Source organism: Engraulis encrasicolus, chromosome 22 (assembly GCF_034702125.1).
Source record: "Engraulis encrasicolus isolate BLACKSEA-1 chromosome 22, IST_EnEncr_1.0, whole genome shotgun sequence".
NCBI lineage: Eukaryota > Metazoa > Chordata > Actinopteri > Clupeiformes > Engraulidae > Engraulis > Engraulis encrasicolus.
In genome coordinates, this window is record NC_085878.1 from 31024364 (window position 1) to 31046999 (window position 22636).

Here is a 22636-nt window from a genome sequence, read left to right on the forward strand (position 1 = left end):
CACTGGTGTCTGTTGAGGAGAAGAGACACGAGAGGCTGGGCTGTCAGGCTAGAAGGGGCCACCTCTCTCCCTCTCGCTGTCTCTCTATCTCTCTCTCTCTCTCTCTCCCTCTCTCTCTCTCTCTCTCTCTCTCTCTCTCTCTCTCTCTCACTCTCTCACTCTCTTGCTGTCTCTCTCTCTCTCTCTCTTTCTTTCTTTCACACTCACACTTTCTCTTTCTCTCTCTCTCTCTCTCTCTCTCTCTCTCTCTCTCTCTCTCTCTCTCACACACACACACACACACACACACACACACACGTCTTCCCCCTTTCTTTCTCTCTCTCTGCAACCCCCCCCCCTGCCTTCTCTCTCTCCTCTGTCCATATGCACTGCATCCCTCTGCATCATCCCTGTCTGATGCACTGGAGGGAGAGGCCTTTGATGCTGTTACCTGGGCTGGGGTCAGGCTTTGCCTTGTGTCCTCTTGTCTTTTGTGACATAGACACACACACACACATACACACACACACACACACACACACACACACACACACACACACATTTTGTCTTTCACTTAAACACATGCACACACACACACATACAAACACACCTGTCAGCCCTTGCATGTAGGTTAGTCTCAACTGTGTGCACCATACTGACATGACGACTATATTTATATTTATATTTTATATAACGTTTTATATACGTACATATTTAGCTTCCACTGTGCACAGTAAGCCTAATCCTGTGATTTTCATGTGTGTATAGACTACCGCTCAACACACAGTGTAATAACAATACTCCTCCATTTGTCGCAGTTGTCTACAAATGTCCATCAATCAAGCGGCAAAGTGCTCCAATTTAAAGCTAAGTAGCGATTAATTTGTTGCGGTAATGACTGATTACTATGGTGATAAATGAGGCAGCCCCCCCATCCTTCGCCCCTAGAGTGTGAATTAACTATGGGTGGATTCCAACATGCGGACTTCCATCCTTCCTTACTCCCTTGCATGCTTGTGACCTCATGATGACGTCATCCACGACAGAAAATTAATTCAATATCTTGCAAAAGCACCATTCTAATGTCATTTACTCATTTGCAATCGGGATGATGAATGAAGAACAGTCCCCCAAAAATTGTTTTGGCTAGGCTGACAATGGGGAAACTTAATAGTTTTCTTTCCGAGGGCGGGACATCAGCAAAATGCGAGGCCACAAGCACAAGTGGAGGACCGAAGTCTGCATATTGGAATGCGCACTGTGACTTAACTGTAAATATTCATCGGGCTGCCAGTTGGCTCTGATCATAGTTATCCTCCATCCTCCTTACATGAAGGCCATAGTATCACCTGGAGGTCTGCTCTGTACAGGGGCAGCAGCCGCGAATGGGGATTACATGCATGTCAGAGTCACCGTGACGTGTGTGCGTGTGTGCACGCGCATGTGTGTCAGAGTTTCGGTAAGCGTGCGCATGCTTCCTTGTGTGCCTGCATGTATGTCAGAGTCACTGTGTGTGTGCACGTGTGTGTGTGTGTGTGTGTGTGTGTGTGTGTGTGTGTGTGTGTGTGTGTGCGCGCGTGCACCCGCGTGTACATACAGTATATGTGTGTGTACGTTCATACAGAAATTACAGTAATAGTTGAAGTAAATGTAGTTGCTACTTTGGGTTTTGTCGTCTGTATTGAAGGGCTGGTGATTAACTCGGCAGGCCTTTTCTATCTGTTGGTTTGCTGGTGCAGTTAAGAATAACACAAATGGCAAAATTTTACAGTAGGCCTAATTATGGGTAGTCGCCATGAGTAACCACTCACTGGAAGGTATACTGTATGTATTCACCCTAAGGACACACACATACAGTCAGGCCTGCTGACAGGGGGGGGAGCAAAGGGGTGTGTTGTCCCGGGCCCAGGGAGATAGGGGGTCCAGAATTGGGTCCCCACAACAATGTATATGTTGGGTATGAGGCCATTTCAGATTACTTTTGTCCTGGACCCAGAAAAAGCTGTCAGCAACCCTACATACAATACACACGCCCAAACATGATGACACACAGTGACACAGCAACAACCTGTGTAAGCATCTGATGTCTCACCTTATCAAAATATTTCCATATTGTGATAATCATATAGTATTGTTTTTCTTTACGCAATACCCTACTCTTGATAATCATCAAGCACCAATCCATCAACGCGAGCTGAGACACATCCTGCCTTGCATTGCATGACAACGTGTAAAAGGAAGCCAACAACATGCCATCTCATTTGATAGATACGTACACCAAGTGTTGCCCTTTCACCTACATCGCGATGTTTGCCTGTCATCTCGCACACCTACACACACGCAGTACAGGAATCTTTTTAATAACGCCGGCGGCATTCCGCTGCTATTTGCGGAGCGCGTTGTTGGCGGTTCGGATTAGGTGAGGTGAGTGTTCTCTTCTTAAACTGTGTCCTTCCACATTCTTTGGGCTCTTGTGAATGCAGAGCATCCGATTAATTCCATTCGGGAGGCAGGGTGCCAGGTTTTACCAACGGAAATTCGCAAACATGCAAAACACCAAAAACACATAGTGCACACAGAACTCAAATGACTTTGGTACTTTGGTACTACATATAAGTGTCACTTGTGGATTTGCTTGGGAACAATCCCTGGTACTGAACCAACATGTGACATTTTTTGAGAAAATGTTCGCACACTCGTTTGGATTTTTTCTTCTTATTCATTCTTTGGCATAATGACGTTTCGACCGAAAAAAAAGAAACTCAAATGAGAAAAATTCTAAGGAGTGTGCAAACCTTTTTTCAAAAAACTTTCAAATGTGACACCTTTCTAGTCAAAAGCAGGGGAGCACACAGGGGGTTGGGGGGTTGGACAAAGTGGTAAATTGTCCAGAGCCCAGGAAGAGAGTTGGGCCCAGAGTTCGCTTCTCATTCCATTGTATGTATTGAGCGCCAGGCCTTTTCAGATGACTTTCTCTTGGGCCCAGCCAAAGTTGTTGGTTGTGCGGCGCTGCTCAAGAATGTCTGTTTTCCTGGTGGACATAAGTTGTCCTTGTCAACCTATCTAAGTCGTTCACATTGCTGTCATGTAACAGCAGGGTCGCATTAATGCACAGGCTAGATATGGCTTCACCCTAGGGACCCCTGTTGGGCAGGGGGCCCCCAATTGACCAAAAATTAAAAATCACTAAATTGTGTAATGTTGAGTACAGCTGGTAGACATGTTATCCAAGCTCATAATTATGACACTGGCTATGTAAATTTGTGCCGTAATTTGCCTTCCGGGGGGCCCACCGCAACCTGTATCCTATAGGGGCCCCAGGCCATCGTAGTCCGACCCTGTGTATCAGGTTCAAGTGTATCGTGTGACAGCAAAGAAACTTGAACAGGCCGTGCTGTGCTTTGCTGTGCTACGCCACACATCAGGCCAGAGCGTCAAATTAAGTCGATAATGACAATGTTGACTCTTCTCGTTTACTCTGACCCTCCTCGTGTGTTTGTACATGTCACTGCCATGAAGTAAGATCCTGCCAAGCCTCCAGTCCCTACATCTCTCTGTGTTGTCTCTCGTAGGGTTTCGTTTGACCAACTTGACATTTTAGGAGCCACTACAGGTGCCTTTGTGATAAATAGTCGTAACAGTGTTTGTCAGTGCCGGTCCTTGTCTGTGTGTATCATATAGTTGTTGTACACAGGCCCTACGGCTTGTCATCAGTCTAGGATATGAGGTTGGCAAACCAAGACTGCAAATGACACAGTGAATGTCGAACAAAGGATCATCTCTCTTTCTCTCTCAGTCTTTCTCTCTATGTCTTTCTCTCTCAATCTCCCTCTCTGCCTTTCTCTCTTTTGTCTGTCCATCTGTCTGTCTCTCTCCTCATTCTTCCTCTCTTGTACAAACACACACATACCGGTACTTTCACACACGCGTGCACACGTACACACAATCTTTCTCATTCGGTCTCTCTATCTCTTTATCTCTCTCTCTCACAAACAGACACACACACACTTTTCTTATTATTTTCCACTCTCTCTCTTTCACACACACACAGTCTCTGCTCTCTCTGTTTCTGAGAGGAGAGTTAAGCGAGAGCAATCCCACAATCCTTCAGTGGTGTGAGCCTACACCTTACCCAGGCCTGGCCCAGAGCTGGATGCCCCCCCACCAGCCCTCTCTCTACATCCACCCCCCACCCCTCTATACCCCCCCCCCCCTGCTGGGACAGCAAGTGAAGCAAAATAACTCATTCTGCCACACAAACGCTCCATCTCTCCCACAACTCGCCCAGGGCACAGACTGCTTTATCCCTCTCTCTCCCCTCCTCATCCCTCTCTCCCTATCCCTCTATCCCTCCTCCTCCTCCTTTTTAAAAACCATCGTAACTCCACCAAAACAAGGCTGTGCACTGCTGAATGCTTTGGCCTTTCCATTGTGTTGGTGTTTTTTGTAGTGCTTGTGTTGCATGGAGTCGGTTGGTGCTTTTGTGTGTGGAGGGTTTTTTTTGTGGTTTTAAGTAAGGTGGGCTTTTGGACACATCACATCTCACTTGTGTCTATATTGTTGAGGCTTTTCACATAGCCATTAGATCACTTGGGAAAGGGGGTGGTCCTGTTCGAAATACTTCAAGCAATGAGAAAACCTGAGTATTCATGTGGAAGACACTTGCCAAGTTTTCAATAGAGAGCTCGTACCACGACACGTTTTTTTTGTACTGTACAAAATGTTTTTTTATATTTTTCCACAAAATACATTTAGAAAGCTCCATTTTAAATAAAATTAAAATTGAAATATTTTTTGAGAGACAGTGTAAGACCTTTCTTTCATTTCCATCCAAAGCATGGAACTGACAGAGAATTTTCCCCCCACCTGACGCAACACCCTTGCCCCAGGTACACATCACAATGCAGAAACGCAACGCATGATAGACATGGTCATCTTCCATTATAAATAAAGGACTGTGTGATTAATTGACAGTCAAAAATGTACTCGAAGCCATTGTAAGAGAATGAAAAAAACAAATGCTTACAAAAATGCTTGCAACACAAGACAAATATATATATAAAAACGAAAACAAAAAAATGTCGCGTAAAGATGAAGTACAAAGGCTTTGGTCTGTTTTTACAATCAACAATGGTTAATTCTGATATGTACTTGTAAACAACTGCCAAACACTTAATGTTTAAACTCTGTCAAGCATTTGTAATCATAATTATAGGAATTAAATATTTCTAGTTCCACAAAATTATTTTGACAGCAGGACACTATAATACAACTATATCTAAGAGACAACTTGTACCTTACCTAAAGAAAGGTTGTTTTTGTTTTATTTTACAATGCATGAAAATTTGTATAAAATGTATAGAATATTCTGGGGGCAATACAAATGAAATCAACTTTTTTATTGTAGAAATTATTTAGGGAGATTTCCTAGGGAAGACAAATACTTACAATTGGACATAAACGAGGTGGATTATATTAATGCCAGGTCTAAGATTGACCAATCTTTCCCCCGCTTCTCAAATTAATTTTCTTTCAGAAGTTATTGCCCAGCGCAGACATGTATCCAGACTAAATTTAGACAACTTGAACTTGAGCTGGGCCCTGTTATTAGCCCACAGAAAAAAACTGATATTACTCGACAATTTCATCGTCCTTACAGTACGTGCACATAGTTTTTTGTATGCAACCCCAGCGATAAGGACAAAAGCCCATATGAGTGAGTTTAAATAGCAACACAACTTCTGCCAACATATTTTTCTTTCTTCCATTTTTTTTCCCTCCAGAGTAGAAATCCATTGTGGAGATACAGTACATGGGCTAACAAACGTTGTCTGTCTGTCTGTCTGTCTGTTTGTCCCTCTGTCCCTCCACTGTAACTGGGTCGATATGCGTCTGTGCAGGAGTCTGGAGGAGGTTGTTGATATACGTAGGCTAGGCATGTTGCAGAGCCACAATGGAGCCGTTTCTCAGCGGCTTCCAGACGTTGGGTTACAGAGGTTACATTAGCTAGCGCAAGGCCAAGGACGGAGATGTCCTGGCTGTGTCCTTCCATCCATCCATCTGTCCGTCCTTCCATCCAGAGTTGTTGTTCTCATGTTTATGCCATAACATATAAATGGAACTACAGAAATAACACCAAAAAATATGGAAAAAGGAGAGAGAAAAAAGGGGTTTGTATGCTTGATTTAGTTCGTTTGTTTGCTCTGCTCCGTGAAAGGCAGTCCAAGTACTTTTAGATCTCGCTCCGTTTTGCCTTTGTGTGTTTTTTCTTTTTGTCCTTTTCAAGTTTACACGACTCCAAAGTCACAGTAGAGTGCACAATCCCAAAACAAAGGCTGTCTTCAGCAGGTCCTCCTTCCAGTGTGTGTGTGTGTGTGTGTGTGTGAGTGTGTGTGTGTGTGTGTCTGACTGTGCGTGTCTGTGATCAGTCTGTGTGTGATCAGTCTGTGTGTTTGAGTGCATGCTGGCATGTACACAGAATACTGCCGGAGAGAGACAGAGAGAGAGCGAGCGGGCGAGCGCACAGTAGGGTGATGCCTTGGAGGCCGTGATTAGGAGAGTCAGAGTCAGAGTCAGAGGGAGAAGTAGCTCTTCTCCTTATTGTAGTCTTGACCAGTACTGAGACATGTCAGGCTCGCTGCCGGGAACTTGGACTGGGACAGATACTCCTGGGGAGATGAGTCCTGTGGGGAGGCGCAGGAGGAGGAGCAGGAGGAGGAGGAGAGGAGGAGGAGGAGAGCAGGAGGAGAGGAGATGAGGGTAGAGGGAGGAGAAGAAGAGACGAAAAATGGTCAGCCAATGATAGACTACAGATCAAATTGCCTTGAAATATATTCTGTCTCAATCTCAGCTAAATACATTCAATATTAAAAGGTGTGTTTTTTAAATTAGGATTAACATTTCATTTCATGTCATTGCATTGCACTGATCATATTAGTAACTGTTAAGTAATATTATTGTTTTCATTATATTATTTTTAATAGATTTGATTTGAACACAACTCAACAACAAGCAGTATTGCAATTGCCATAATAATTGTTGCAAGCTCAGTGTTGTCATACTACAATGAACACTTCTGCTTCCAATTTATTTCCATTGCTTGTGGCAATTCTCTCACAATTTTATCTCTCCCATAACATTCAGAAATCGTAATCTATATATTGGATGTCATGGTCATGTACAGGATATAATTGACTTCTAATTAAAAATGGTTTCGGAGATGTAAGAAATGGTTGGTTGACAATAAAAAATAGGGTAAATGATTGTTATTTAATGTTAAAAACACATAAAATTAGATTAACAAGAAATTCCGGTACGCATAAAAAAACTGTGAAAAGAAACATGCATGATCATGATGGGTGGTAGGAAATGACTGATGTAACACAGATGTAATACACAAAATTCCACAATGGATGTTAGGAATATGACATTAACTTGAGACAGATGCATGAAGTGTCTTGAGTAAAAAAGAAAAAAAAACAGTGCTTGATAGCACTGAAGAATAAAATGGTAGTGACATTTCACTATCATCACCAAGCTATATAGGTAAAAGAAGAGTGTCCATTTGCGGCCTACCTGTTGAGGTGGTACCAGAAGTGGTCATTGATTGGCTGTTCATGTGCGCTTGCATATGAGGGGGTGTGTACGTGTCATAGCTCCGCCCGTTCACAGAGGGACTGGTGGGTAGCATGCAGGAGTAGGAGGATGGCTGGCTGGGCTACAAACACAAAAAACACAGCAGTTAGCCGCTGGGCAGGTAATGCTAATGCTAGCACACGGCTCTCTTCCAACAACCAAACAGCTGTGTTAGCTTGAAAAAATTAGGTACCATACTCTTATCCATACTCTTATGTTTTTTGTGATAAAAGGTATATTGCTAAATCTAGCAGATAACAAGCTTCCCATATTATGCAAAAGCTTGATGGTTAACTTGAATATGGCATTTGCTTGGTGATGCACCTGTTCAGTGAAGGCTAGTTTGTCTTTATGCTAAGCTGTCTCTGGAATCACAACACATTGACAAGGACAAAAGGCTCACATACATATACTCGCACACACACAAAACACAATCACTTAACAGTAAACAGCGAAGAAGTGCCAAGTCAGCAGTTGACGACTTACTTGCATAGGCAGGTTGTTTGCCATAGTGAAGCTGGGCATGGGTGGCAGGCCGCTGTACGTGTTTGTGAGGGCTGTGTCTGGTCTGCCCAGCATGGACCCTGACGTGAAAGACACTAGACAACAGAGAAATACGAACATAGTATGAGATTTTTTTGTTTCGATTAGCATCCACTTGTTTACATTTGTATTCTGTGGCAGCCTATTGGAAAAGTTTCATTATCACAATTGTCTGTAGCGTTTCCATATCCACCAGTACTGATTCCCATTTCTCAAAAGCATTGTTGCTAACCAGTTAGCAATTCACTAGGTGTCCAATGGGAAATTGCATTGCAACCAAGTAAGTTGCTAACCAAGTTGCTAACTTAGTTAGCCGATGTGGGCCGTGGAATGCTCTACCTGGTGTTGTTAGTGTATAGATAGTGATCTACATAGTGTGGTAAAAAGTAGGGCTGCACAATATATCGAAAATGTATCGAAATCGCAATATCAAGAGTAGCAATATGCGTATCGCGTACAGGACTTTATCGCTAACAAGTAAAACATTTCTCTGCAGTCCAATCACTAGCTGAATATCAAAAAATGTGCAAGAAGCCCGCCATGACCAAACCCCCGCCCCCCGCACAGACCGACAACTTAGTGACAAGAAAAGCACTCAACTATTTTTCTAAATATCTTTTAAATATCGTACCGAGATATTGCATGCTGTTACCGCGTATCGATTTTTTTTTCCGATATTGTGCAGCCCAAGTAAAAAAGTATTTCCTATATAGGATGGTGGGTAGTAGCTTACCTGGCGGTGGGTGGCAGCCTAACTGTAGGGTGGTCTACCTGTTGTTGTGGGTGTATAGGTGTATAGATGTATATTTGTATAGGATGGTGGGTGTATAGATGCATAGTTGTGTAGGATGGTGGGTGTATAGATGCATAGTTGTATAGGATGGTGGGTGTATACCCTACCTGGCGTTGTGGGCTGCGGGATGGCCTGGTAGACGCTGGTGTTGAAGCTGCTGCTGATTGGGATGTGGTTGGAGGGGGCGCTGGCCTGCCGCCGCTGGTTCCTCAGCTTCTCCTCACGCCTCCACTTCGCTCTCCTGTTGGAGAACCACACCTGCCAATCGGAGAACACAGCACAGAACCGCAGATGTCAGAACACTGAATTATAGGCCAACAGGGTTCCCGGCAATCGGAGAACACCGCAGAACCAGACATCAAAACACTCAATAGTCCAACAGACGTCTCGTCAATAGGAGAACACCACGGAACCACACATCAAAACACTGAATAATAGGCCTACAGTATGGTTCATCATCGAGGCTGTAACTTGGGGACAAAGGTGAGAGCAGGTAACGTGACGTGTGATGTGATTGCTGGAGGTATTTTGACAATGCCATCAGACTGCAGTCATCGGAATACTGAGGATGCTTCCCCATCCATTCCACGCGTTCAGGCATGCGTGGTGGTTATTGACTTTCTGAACTGAACATATGTTGGATCATAGCCTCGCTTTTTATGAAACAAAGCACTCACCTGTATTCTTGCCTCTGGTAAATCGATTTTGGCTGCCAATCTTTCCCTCGCGAAAACATCTGGATAATGAGTTCTTTCAAATTCTGCAAACAAAACAAAATTGCGAGGAATGGTTACTCGTTTCCATGAACATGCAAGAATAACATGTGTGAGAAAGTAGACCTGTGTCCATGTTTTTCACTCTTATGCCAGGTAAGTTAGGTTAGGTTACCTTTTTCCAGGGCTTCGATCTGCTCTTGCGTAAATGACGTGCGATTCCTCTGCAACTTTCTCTTCAACTGTAGGCGCAACTGGGTTTCGTCTGAGTCCTCCCCGTTAGAGCTGATAGAGTTGGTGTTTTCTCCTGTGCCGTCCTGCGGTGGACAACCGTCTGTAAAGGACCAGATGGAGGAAAGTCAGATCAGTATAGGACTGCCACCTCTGTCTGACAATAAACAACTGGACATTTCAATAATAACCGATCCTTTTGCTAGTACGCAATAGCTCCCTTCATTCAGGAAACTGTAGCCTATTTCTTCCTCAGTCTGGACAAACCATTTGAATAGGGGACAGGTGCAACACTATATCAGGAGGGTGTTTGTGATTCTTATTTGGTCAGGTTTTGATTAGATTTTAGTTTTTGTTGAGTGGACCCTGATCTTTTTGCACACTTGCAACAGAGACTTGAGTAGGGCCCACATGTCTGTTAGGTGTTTATTGTTTTGCCCACAAATGTATAAACATTATTTGTGCATAGGTTTAGGTTATTGTTTCTAAGGCCTGCCAAATAGTGAGTTAATGTGGGAAAATTGTGTTTGTTGTGGAGAGGTCTCTCTGATCCTTTATAGGCTCTCCACAATAAAGACTCGGCTCAAAGGGGTTAAGAGAAATGTGTCGAGGTGTGATGAGGCCTTTTCAGACTCAGCAGTGTTTAGGAATCTAAACCTTCTCTGGATCCCCAAACTACAGCTATTCCTCAATACCATTCACCATATGGGTATTTGTGAAGCTATTGAGATGACCACCAACACTTGAATAGAGAGAGCTGCTTTTCAGCGCCAACACAATGCCGCGGGAATAAGGGGAAGCCATTAAAGTTTGAACGGAGGTGACCTGCCAAGGTTTTTCGTGGGCAGAATCCTCGAGTGTACACAATTGGAGGCGTCGACAAAAGGATTCTCTCAAGGCGTGCATTGCTCGGCATTGTTAAACACGAGGGATCCAGTCAGCCCGGCTTTTCAGTTCAGTGTGTTAACCTCTACGCACTTGCGTCATTAATCAAAGTCTCCTGGGCCGTCCCGTTACATGCCACTTTGGAGTTAAGCTGTATCTTCATTTGAGGAACCCAAGGGGTCCGTCAAAAAGCCCCAGCATGAAAGGACTGAATAGGTGGTCTGAAACGCAGTTATCTTATATTTTAGAGTTTGCACAATTACTTTGAGTTGTGTCCGATATGTTCGCGCGCGCGCCCATGCGCTTCTCTTGGCGCTAGTGCATTTATTTCTTCAGGAAATCACGCCACTTGAAACTAACGTAAGCTGCATGGAATTGCATGCAAATCCATGTTTTGTTTGAGTTGGTTCCTGCACGTTTTGCTGACAAAAACATTATTATACTCGCTTGCATGCGATTTGCGACTAGCGCAGCGTGGTCATAGTGTGCTTGAAAAGCAGGTATTACGCACGCTCTGCTAATAAGTTGTCTTGTGTAGTAGGTTTGTCTCAGAAACACTCTGTATTAAGACTAATCCGGTAAAAGGTAGCGAGGCCTATTAGTCTAAACTTTTGCCAGACTACTGGTGTCTCGGTTCTTATTTGTTTTCTTTTTTTGAGACTTGGGAAATAAAACCATTCTTTGGTATCGCTGTGTCTCAGCCAGCCAAGCGGAAAACGCAACGGACGACAGAACCAATTGCAAAACCTTTCAGCTTCAGAGAGTGGGATGAAAACATTGAGAGTGCAATTAAAAGAATGTGTTCAATTTCTATAGATGGGTTTCAGAACCGGGTCGAGAAATGTGAAAGAGAATGGGGGCAGTGGTCGGGAAACTCTTCACTTGCTGAGATACCGCTCCATCTATCCTGTATTTTTTTCACTTGCGTGGCAGTTGTCAGATGTTGGCCATATTTGTTCCTGTGTGAGACAGAAGCCTGCCGTATGCTTTTGAGGCACTGTTGGACTGGGTTGTTAGACTGCTAGGTTCCCATGTTGGTCGTAAAAGTTGCCTTAGGTTTAAACCCTATTTAACCCCCTTAAGTGGTTTGTGTTCGTTTTTGTAGAGCCATGTAGCTAATTTATGCAGTGAATTAATCTGAATGTCAGCCATTACTCTGTCTAAAATGAATTAATTATTGACCTAATTGAGATTGGACATGGCTACTTTGCGTAAATTATTGGCAATGTTTACTTCCAACATCCACGCAATGATTTGAAGTAGACAGTGACACAATAATTTGGCACAAATGGCCACGGTAATGTCCAATTTTGAGCGGCTGATAAGCAACCATAGGTCACGTTATCCACCCTGGTGCCTGTCTCAACTTGAATCTGTTGTCTGGCCACAACACGTGTTATGTCCGTGTCTGGGAAGTGTACTACTATTATAAATATTTTGTGTCAACGTGTGGTCACGCGCTGTATGATAAGCAGTAACAGATGAGCATCCTCTCCAACTGCCTCGCCAAGATACAGACACCTGTGTGGATGTGTCTGCACTACGCATGCTGCAGGCTACAAAGGACACGCTGAACGATCTCTAATGAGCAGTTGCATTGCACCGAACGGTGGGGAGTTGTTCCCATCACAAAAAAATCTTGCGTGACACAGAAGCAGCCCTTTGTAGGGAGCTACCACACACACACACACACACACACACACACACACACACACACACACACACACACACACACACACACACACACACACACGGGCTCTGCGCTGGAGGGGAGGGGTGGAAGCTAGGGGCGCATGGGGCCAAGGGGGCACATAGGGGGCTTCTGTGGGCCCGAGTTTCTGCATAGACACCTACTCTGAAAAGACAGGCAGTAGTCACGCAAGTCCTCGGCAAAGGACAGAGGCGGCATTGAGACGGGAGATTAATGAGGTATTAATTGGACGGGGAAGAGAAGTGAGGATCCGTCACTAATGCACCAGCTTGGTTTGATCTGTCATCTTGGGGTATCAGGGTTATAGGCCCTCTTGGCAACATGGGCAAACCTGTTTATTTAGGCTACATTACTGGGCATGCAATTCTTGCAAAACTGCAACTTTATCGTAACGACTAGTAAGCTTTATCTTACGGTCATCAAATCAATAAAAAATCCTTAAAAATCAGGAACAATGGAATAGTATAAAATTAGCCTTGACGCTTACGCCTGCAGTTTGGATAATTATGAATGTCTAATGTCAATTATTTCAGCTTTAAGCCTAGAAACAATAGCCTGCTATAATAATAATACTAGTAATAGGCCTAATAATAATAATAATAATAATAATAATAATAATAATAATAATAATAATAAATAAGACCTAATAAATAATTAATTAGGTTGTAATTTGTATTAATGCTCACCTTGATTTGGTTGCCCGGGTACAGAAGTTCCAGGGTACCACCCCGGGCGAGTCCCCCACGTGCCCGTCTGTCCGTTGAGCATTCTCAGCTTGTCGTACATGCCATCTGCACCCATCTGTTGCTTCTCGCTAGCCAGGTTGCGAAGGACTCTGTTTATCGACGACACCTGAAAGACATCAGCAAAAGCACATTTAGCTCTGAAGTCTAGCCATTATAAATTAATCAAGTAAGTAGCCTAAATGTAGAAGCCTAAATTATAATTCATCATCACAATCATCATCAACAACAATCAGAATATTCATTAAAAAAAAAAAAAAAAATAGTCATGATAATTCACCAGTGAGTGGTGTAAGAAATAGTAGTGAAAACTAATAGTACGCTAATAGTAATTGATATAGGTGTAGGCTAATAACAACAACAACAATAATAATAATAATAATAATAATAATAATAATAATAATAATAATAATAATAATAATAATAATAATCTTGTCATTATATTACAGACTACTTGTGTTATTATGGCTCTTCATAATACATAATCCGTGCGCACTGTGCAGTGCGTTTAGAGCCGCCCACACACTGCACGGATCAATGGCCATCTAGTGTGAAATCATTTCAGGTGGTAAATTAAATTAGCCAAAGTAAATAGCTCCCCACGTTTGTGAACTTACGCTAGGTATATTGTCGTTGGTGCACACGGCGTCTGACAGAAGTCTGTCGCGAATCTCCCAGGCGAAAATTGAGGGGCACTCCCTTTTGTACTGTGCGATTTTACCGACCACTTCTGGCGTGGCTACCCGTGGCTTACTGCCTCCTATGGCCCGTGGTCGGATGGAGCCCGTCTCATAGTATCTGCCAAGGATCTTGCTCACGCATCCGTTCGACACCTGAATAGAAAACAACACGGGACAATTCACATACATTATTTAAACACAACTGCGAAATGTCTGAAGTATGCGTCAAACGATGATAAGCTTACGTGTTCATTGTCCACTTTTGCATCAACATGCATCTATAAACACAGAAAATATACCTATAAGCTACCATGACCTATGAGCTATGATAGAATGCACGAGTTATGACGTTGTTATCAAAGCATCCAATATTGTGAGACATTTTAATTGGATGGTGCCAGACAGTGATGCAAAGTTGTCAACGGAATGCCCATTATCACTGATGTCAAACATCCCCGCACACCTTTAGAAATGTCTTTCTCTCATGTCAAGGACCAAACTTGTATGTGTGGTATTTTGGCATCTGATATTTCATACAGATATGCACGAGTTCCTTGTACAGCCTACACTTGTGCGCCAAAGAGGTTGTGAAAACAAAAGGGTCTACCTGCAGGATCCTGGAGATATCGCACGGGCGCGCACCGCTGTGAGCAAGCTCAACGATTTTCTGTCTGGTTGTGTCCGGCAACGGTCTTCCGTTAACAAATACACCACCGAGCTGGTTCACGCCGCTATGACCTAAGCACAGACAAGGAAACATTGTCGGCAAATGTCAGTCACTCGAAAACATCGCCATAATCTTTGCATCATGACAGGAGAAACATGGCTCCACTGTCCGATAACTCGGTGATGGGCAAATACAAGTGATGCACAATGTTGTTGATGCATGCAGAAACGAAATAGACAGGGGAAACATCAACAGTGTTAACTGTTAAATGGCTTAAAAGTTATGGGCTAAAGGTAGGTTATATCATCGACAGAACTTGCCAAAGGTATGAGTCATTTAGCCCAGTGTCTTTTCATAGCACTTTTCGACTCAAATTATGCTGCATTTCTCTCTTTTTCAATTAATTCATATACATCAATGATCAAACAACATTCTGATGAAACAACAGTAAATCAACAGCAAAAGCATGCCTACAGCGTCAACCACACAGCCAGTATACAAAACATACAGTGTATCTTCTTTTAAATGTAAAACATGCAGTTGAACTTGAAAACATCAACAATGTCACCAAAAGAATCAGCGATGGCAAAGCAGTGACCTACCAGAGGGCAACTTCAAACGCAGTAAAAATGAACAGAGAAGCCATTAATTAGCTATTAATTGTGTACCTAATTATTTGGTTCTCGCAGCGATAACAAAGTCCGGCGAGCGAAAGCGATGAGCCACCACCAAGCCTTGAATCAAAGCTAAAGCCTCCCCGGTGAGTCTGCGTCTCCGTGCGCTCTGCCTTTCCCCACTGACGCCCACCGTTAGTTTGAGTCTGGGAGCGCAGACTCCTTAGCCATAAATAAGCTCCAAAGATAGAAGAGGGGGAAAATATGATGAGGCTGGCTGACATTTGTCTTTAAAATAAAGCTAGCTGCACGTCAAGTTTGAGCTTAATTTCTGGAAATAGGCGGAAGTCGCCTCGGATCATGCATGGAAGGCTAATTGAAAAGATCAGTTGGAGCACTTGTGGCAGGCATGTCACTTTATGACACTGCTCTGCTTTTGAAAAACGCATCGTCACGACAAATAGTAGCATGATAAAACGACCCTTTCTGCCTGCATTGGGATATCACTCAGATAAAATTGGACGCTACTAGTTTACCCTTCAAGGGTGGCTTCATTTTAAGGTAGCTAAGGGCTATGCGCGGGCACGAGGGCGAGAACGCGCGTGAATCAACATATTAAAACTGACATACAGTGTTTTTTCCCTCTTGTTTGTATTTTTCAACAAACCCCACAGTCGCTACAGCCCCGTTGAGCTCAGGTTGTGGGTTTTAACACATGGTAAAAACGGTGTTTCCACCACCAAAAAGCGTTTTGAAAATAATAAAAAATAATAATAAGTAATGGCCATGATTTTTAAAAAAGCAATGTATTTTACGGTCATCCTCACATAATGTGTAATAATCTTACTTAAACAAGGCCCGGAATAATGGCAAATCCATTATCATCCTCTATATCTTCTGTAATTCCAGGATTAAGTGGATTAAACTGGCTCTTGGACATAAGTACAGCTGCGTTTAAGGTTTATTGGCCTTGAACTCGCAGCTCACTTATTTATTCTATTTCAAATAAATCTAAGCGATGGATAAAAAAGTCATATAAAAAAAAATAACACGCAAAAATTCCAGAGCACAAAGAGGTCATCCCTTAACCATTTCGGAATTCCCAACGGTGTACGCTCGGGAGGCTGCCCGGTGGTCATCATTATGCGACTTGTATTTTATTGCTCGTCGGCTAATGGGAAAACATATGTCGACAATTTGGATGCTCCCCACCATATACACCCAGGAGTTAAGCACACAAAGCGCTGGGAACCCGCCGCGACCTTTAGACAAACCCCGGGCCTCATCCCGACTGATATCTCCACGACAACTCGCACCAGAAACCACACGTACTAATATTGCGAGCCTCCTTTTTTAACAACCATTCAAGGCAGATAAGGAGGTGGACGACCAGTGTTTTGTTTTGATTGACCCCCACACTGGAACACGGAGAAATCCAGCATTATTTTCAGGAAAGGAAAAAATGGTTAGACTATGAAAATTCAATGAAGCAGCAGCTGTGTGTGTGTGTGTGTGTGTGTGTGTGTGTGTGTGTGTGTGTGTGTGTGTGTGTGTGTGTGTGTGTGTGTGTGTGTGTGTGTTTGTGTGTGTGTGTGTGTTGTGCTAACACATTGCACTGGTGTGGGCGTAATAACGTAATTATAATAGTACAACACAAGTAAATAATTCCACACACCTTCATCACAGACGTCATACACCTCTTGTCCAGCAGCAAGAGAAAAATAATATGGTTATTTTACTTGGAATATGACAACTTCACACATACACTACACATCCCTTCCCTTGCACAGCGTAACAACATACTAATTATGATCAGCAAAGAATTGTATAATATTTCGCATTTTATATAAATTATATTTCACATGAGACTTCCCCAAGTGTTGGAAACTGCCTGTGTAAAATAACGAGCGTGCCCATATTTTTTTCAGCACTGGCCCCCTCTCTGCAGCGCTTATCAGTTATGCGTTTTGGCAGCCATTGCCAACGGTAATGCAGACAGCTCCGCAATTATTTAATATCAAGTCAAGCAGAAACTAAACACCCCCATCGCCTCTGTCTCCATTTGAATATTAGGCCTGTGCGCATGTTGCTTACGCTCGTAGACTTGTCTGTGGATGGCGCTGAATAAACTGCAGAGTGATTCTCCATTATTATTTCCTCCCCTCACACTTTGCACCTCGTATAGACAGTCTATGTACAGGTCTGCAGATAAGCCAAAAGTGAGTCTGTTTTATGTCGTACTGGTGAGCGTACGGTATTTACGCATGCAAATGTCTGTGCGTAATAGAGACCCACTGGACAAAGCTAACCTGGCGGCTGCCTCTTACAGCACCGAATCTGCCTGACCACAGTACTGCTTCACATAAAATTAAACTATCAAAACAGAAAATGCAAGTACAAGTATCATGCAGGCATAACAGAAAAGGGTCTAGTTTATATACACACCAGTCAGTCCCTCCAGTTTTTCGCGATTCAGCGATCGCGTGGATTCATGCAAATTCAATGATATTCCGCGTAATTTCACGATGCCGCGTAATTCCTGTAAAGCCGCATTTTTCCCGCAAAATTTCAACATTCTGTGGAGTTTATTGATTTATATTTTCGTCAAAAAAATAAAAATGTGACTACAATACCACCGGAGATGAAAACCAATACGAAGCATTTTTGTTAATATGTCACTGAAACATTGAAAAAGAATTGCCTGCTATTTCGGAAGTCGCGGCCCTCATCTCAGCTGTTCCGCGTCTCTCCTCCCCTCCCTCAGACATAGGCTACACGCAGGCGTCGGTGCTGCACACTCAAGACCTTTTTTTTTAACAGCAGTAGCCTACTTTTCAGTGCAATCCTGGGTGGAAAAAGTATTGTTGCCCATGTAGCCTATCCATACTGTCGCACAGTAGCAAACATCTTACGTTAGGCTACATGTTTGCGGAACTTCTCCACTCTCCCCTGTCGCTTTCATGAGCATGCTACCCGACGGTCGTTGTCTGATCTTTTTTCAATGTTCGCTAATGTTTGTAATTTAAGGGTCTATGTCTATGCGTAGGCACAAGCCTTCTGATAACAATCACTGTAGTGCCGATCGCAAAGGTTTCGGAAGTGTGGAGTTTTGCAACTTGTTTCAGTCAAGGACACAGAGATAGGAAGTGAACGGCTCTTCCACGCTTTCACTGTGTTATTGCAATAAAGTCTTGCGAATCCATGCAACCATGCACACAACCATGTCAACGAGAGCGTGTATGCCATCACAACTTTGCATCAAGCAAATATATTGCATAAGCAACAGCTTGCAACAGCTTGACGAGAGAGAGAGAGAGAGAGAGAGAGAGAGAGAGAGAGAGAGAGAGAGAGAGAGAGAGAGAGAGAGAGAGAGACGCGTCTTCCAACAGGTGACATTGTAACGCTTGCATACAGCCTGGCTACTGTACCCCGCGACGCTCTTCATTAGGCCTAGTGGTAGGCTATACCCACAAGTATTTTTTCATAACACGCTGTCCCGTTTTCCCCCGAAGTCGTTCTAAAATATTGACAGAGATTTATGAGTGTCGCGGCCATGATTTTTTTTTACACGGACGCACTGGCTAATAAGACGCTCTGACAGCTTTTGACAATAGCCTATTTTATTATTCTATTATATAAGTGTGTTTCTGAATCTCTCTCTCTTTTGTCTTAAGCCTGCTTAGACTGATTGTGGTTTTCAGTTACCAAAAAAACCCAGAAAGGGATGCAAAATCTTTGCAAAAAATGAGGAAATGCCGCAAAATCTTTGCAAAAAATGAGAAAATGCCGCCACAAAATCAGGCATTTTCACCGCAAAAATCACAAAATCCCAGTGCAAAATCCTGGAGGGACTGACCAGTCTGACAGACATTAAAAAAACATCCCCATCACCACAAAGTCTACTCTCTACCCGATAGATAGATAGATAGATAGATAGATAGATAGATAGATAGATAGATAGATAGATAGATAGATAGATAGATAGATAGATAGATAGATAGATGGGTAGATGGGTAGATAGATAGATGGATAGATAGATTTGCATGTTTGGACAATCACAACAACATGGGAGCTGAAAGAGGCGAGAGTACACCCTCTTGACTGCAGATGTGATGATGGCAAAATAGAGCCCAATATTTATGTAAATGTACTTACTGTTCTGCATCATGGACGCCACACCAGTCTCCCACGTGGCTTGGTTGTGGTACTCTGTAAAGCAATACGCAAAAAGACACGGATTAATTCTGAGCGTTCCTTCCTAGGGCGACTCTATTTCTGTCAAATAATTGCGGTTTTAATAAGACACTTATTTCATTTGCATTTGTTGGTGGTAGTTTTGAAGATTTTTTTTTTCTGTGATATTCGTTGGAATTGCGCATGGTGGTTTGGTGCGTCATCACCAAGGTAATAAAATATAACGATGTTTTTTTTGTAATAATGTTTTTTTCCCTTTTCTTCCATGCAGGTTTCAACTTGCCTGTAAACAGAGTTGAATGTCCACTTTTATACAATTTAGGCCCTCATGTGCCGCTGACTACTTAATGCCTCCCTAGGACAAAGCAAAAAGGTAAATTAGTAACCCTATACTTTAATCTCATGCTATCAAAGGCTTTTTTGCGCAAATTAGAATTTTTGAACTGTTTTTCATTAATTTAAACATCCTGCAGGGTTAATTCATGGTCAATGTTAGTCTTTTTACACATGCCCATGGTTGTAGCTTCATAAGCCTACAGCATGCCCAATTAATTTGTGTGTGTGTTTTTTTGTGTTTGTGTGTATGCTGTTACGCATGTAATTTTTAACAATGCCATCTGATGTTATTATTCCTTGTGTTCTGCAAACTTTTTTTTTAACTGGATCCACTTGCTCCTTAGATCTTCTCTTCAACAGTACAGTGACACACGCTGTCTACTTCGCCTCAGTGCTTCGAAAAAGTGGGAACGGGAGGGGGTGAAGGCAGGCCAACAAAAGCTTGCAGGAACTCAACAATGCGGCCTTTTCTGCCGCTGTCCCCCAACCCGGCGTGCAAACCTCGGCCTCCCTAACTAGCAACACAGCCTCCCACTAAAAAAGGGACCAACAACTCCGCGGATACAAAGCGCGGAGGGCACCCAACCCCCATGCAGTACCGCGCATACACCCACACCAGCATCACTGTCACTCTGATGGCCATGACCTGGTGCCCGTACACCAATGTGCTTTTTGTTTGTAACGTTTGGGAAATAGAAAAGTAATTTCGCGTTATAAATATCTGGAGGTAATTGTGTAACTGGTGTGAGTTGTTAGGGGTTGTAAAAAAGATACAACAGCTCAGTAGGGAGCTCAATTGGAAAAAGACAATCGCAATAAAGGACCTATTCAGTGACATTGCTTAAAAAGGGGGCCAGAGCAGGAGTCTGGACTTTCATTTTCTCTCTAGGCACAGCAATATCTAACCGTTAGGAGAGGGCGAGGGATTCTCTTCCTACTCTTAGAACATCAAATGCTATCTATGTGTGTGTAATGTAGATAATTGCTCACCAAATTCATTTTAAGAAAAGTATTGTGTTCCTATTTTTTACAACAATTTAGGACTATTAGTAGATTGTTTAAAAATATATATATCTAAAAATCCACCATTCCCAATAACAGTGAATAACATGAGGTAATGTTATTTCCACAAATAATAATAAGCATAATAATAATAACAAAAATAATAACAATAATGTATGCTAAAAATGGGTCACGTTATAAAAGTATTTTTGTTCAGTTTGAAAAGACTTGCTGCTCACAGACTGTAAGTGGTCCACAGCTAGCCAGGCCTTCTTCAGAAGTTGAAGATTTCCATAGTTGCGCTTTCTCCTATGGGTGTAGCGGTTAATTATTTATTCTCGGCCTACCAAACTCGCTCGATGTTGTTGTGTTTAACTAGGTCTAATCTGCATTTCTTTTCCCTCTCTAATCCCTAACTACAATCGCCTTAATTAAACATGCTTATTCAGGCCGGAGTAGTATCCTGCAGTAACAACATTCATATGCATACATACATCTGTAGCAATACAATGGCGCCGTAGGAAGTTACGAGTACTGTGTCATTTACATGCAGTAATCATCTTAGTGTTATCTTTTATTATTAAGTCACAGATTAGTGTTCAATTTATTTGGCCTTTATCCCCAGCACACTGTTTAGGAAGCTAATTGTCAACAGTGGTAAAACTTTTCAGGATAAGAATTTTCCTCATAAGGTGTTGCAGTTCCAGAATTCCATGGGATTAATACGCAAGGTACATCTCGATGAAATACTATTTTGTGAAATTATGTGACTAACATAATGGCCCTAGCCCTGTTACACTGCCAGAAATGGGTCGTAAGGGAATTTTTGACATTTTATAACCGTGGATGGAATCGCTTTAAAATACCAGGACAAGTGAGGTTGCATTTTACTTAACGTGCATGCAAAAACCTCTGAAAGCTAACGAGGTCTTGTGAGCTTCTAGTGCATTTTATAGAAGGCGCTCGGTTGAATCGCTCGGATGATTCAAACTGACACCTTTCCTCAACGGGTCATTGCGTCCCCATTCTCCACACTAAACCCAGTCTAGGCCAAACGTGACTTTTTTACTTCTTGCAAACATAAATACGCACCAAGCATTCTGCAAGCAACAACAACGTCTTGTTAAAGGGGAAAATACAGCGAACAAAGCGGGTTAAAACACTGAGCATTTGAAATGGATGTTTCCATCTCTTCCAAGAAACTCCCACCAGCCTGTACGAGTTTATAGGTGGCATGTTACTCACAGTACCTCCATGTTCAGTGTCTTTTGAAAGAGCGCGTGCAATGGATAATAATACTACTATTACTACTACTACTACTACTTATAACAACAATAATAATAATAATAATAATTGTATATTTTGCCCGCAATAACATTGCTACTATGTTAATAACCCATCACACATAGCCGTAAGAAGACGCGGTGCCTGGTGCCATTGCTTTTGGCGACGCGTAACCAAACTTTTAAGTATGAGGCACCATCAGCACTCACCTTTCTGGGGCATCCTGCTCCTCCACCGGTATCCTTCAGTTCAAGTTTGAAAGCGTTATTATTCACCCAGTAGTTCTTCTGGTTGCCTTTCCCCCAATAAAGACTATGATTTCAGGCAAAAAAATAATGTCTCCAACGTGTGTTTCGATGGCGAGGGGGCAATCCCTGCGAAAGAGACAAAGATTGACAGTGAGCGGAGATGTCAGAGAAGCCGAGTGACCGAGGATGTGCGCTCGCGTGTGAGTGAGTGAGTGAGTGAGAGAGCGAGCGAGGGAGGGAGAAGGGAGGGAAAGAGAGAGAGGGAGGACTAGAGAAAGTGAACGAACGAGGAGGAAGTGGGGGGAAGAAGAGAAAACACACACCTATACTGATTGGTGATGGTACAAGTGTATTAATGTATGTGTTCCTGGTCTCGCC

The 22636-nt window shown here is 42.8% G+C and overlaps 1 protein-coding gene across 1 annotated transcript; it reads right to left on the bottom strand.

Annotated features, from left to right (window-relative positions):
• Positions 1-4744: 4744 nt before the first annotated feature.
• pax6b (paired box 6b) lies at positions 4745-22232 on the bottom strand. The gene is made up of 13 exons (XM_063188940.1): positions 22220-22232; positions 19350-19403; positions 16870-16893; positions 14521-14651; positions 14159-14191; positions 13851-14066; positions 13177-13342; positions 9839-9997; positions 9628-9710; positions 9058-9208; positions 8101-8213; positions 7555-7696; positions 4745-6662 (listed from the first exon to the last, which is right to left on the bottom strand). The coding sequence occupies exons 1-13, from the start codon at positions 22230-22232 to the stop codon at positions 6577-6579; spliced, it is 1371 nt and encodes a 456-aa protein (XP_063045010.1). The 3' UTR covers positions 4745-6576.
• Between the last annotated feature and the right edge of the window lie 404 nt (positions 22233-22636).

Coding starts and splice junctions, on each gene's coding strand:
- pax6b (XM_063188940.1), bottom strand. Junction 14,192..14,520: donor ATATCTCCAGGATCCTGCAG/GTAGACCCTTTT, acceptor CTGTGTTTATAG/ATGCATGTTGATGCAAAAGT. Junction 8,214..9,057: donor CCCGCAGCCCACAACGCCAG/GTAGGGTATACA, acceptor TCTGTTGTCTAG/TGTCTTTCACGTCAGGGTCC.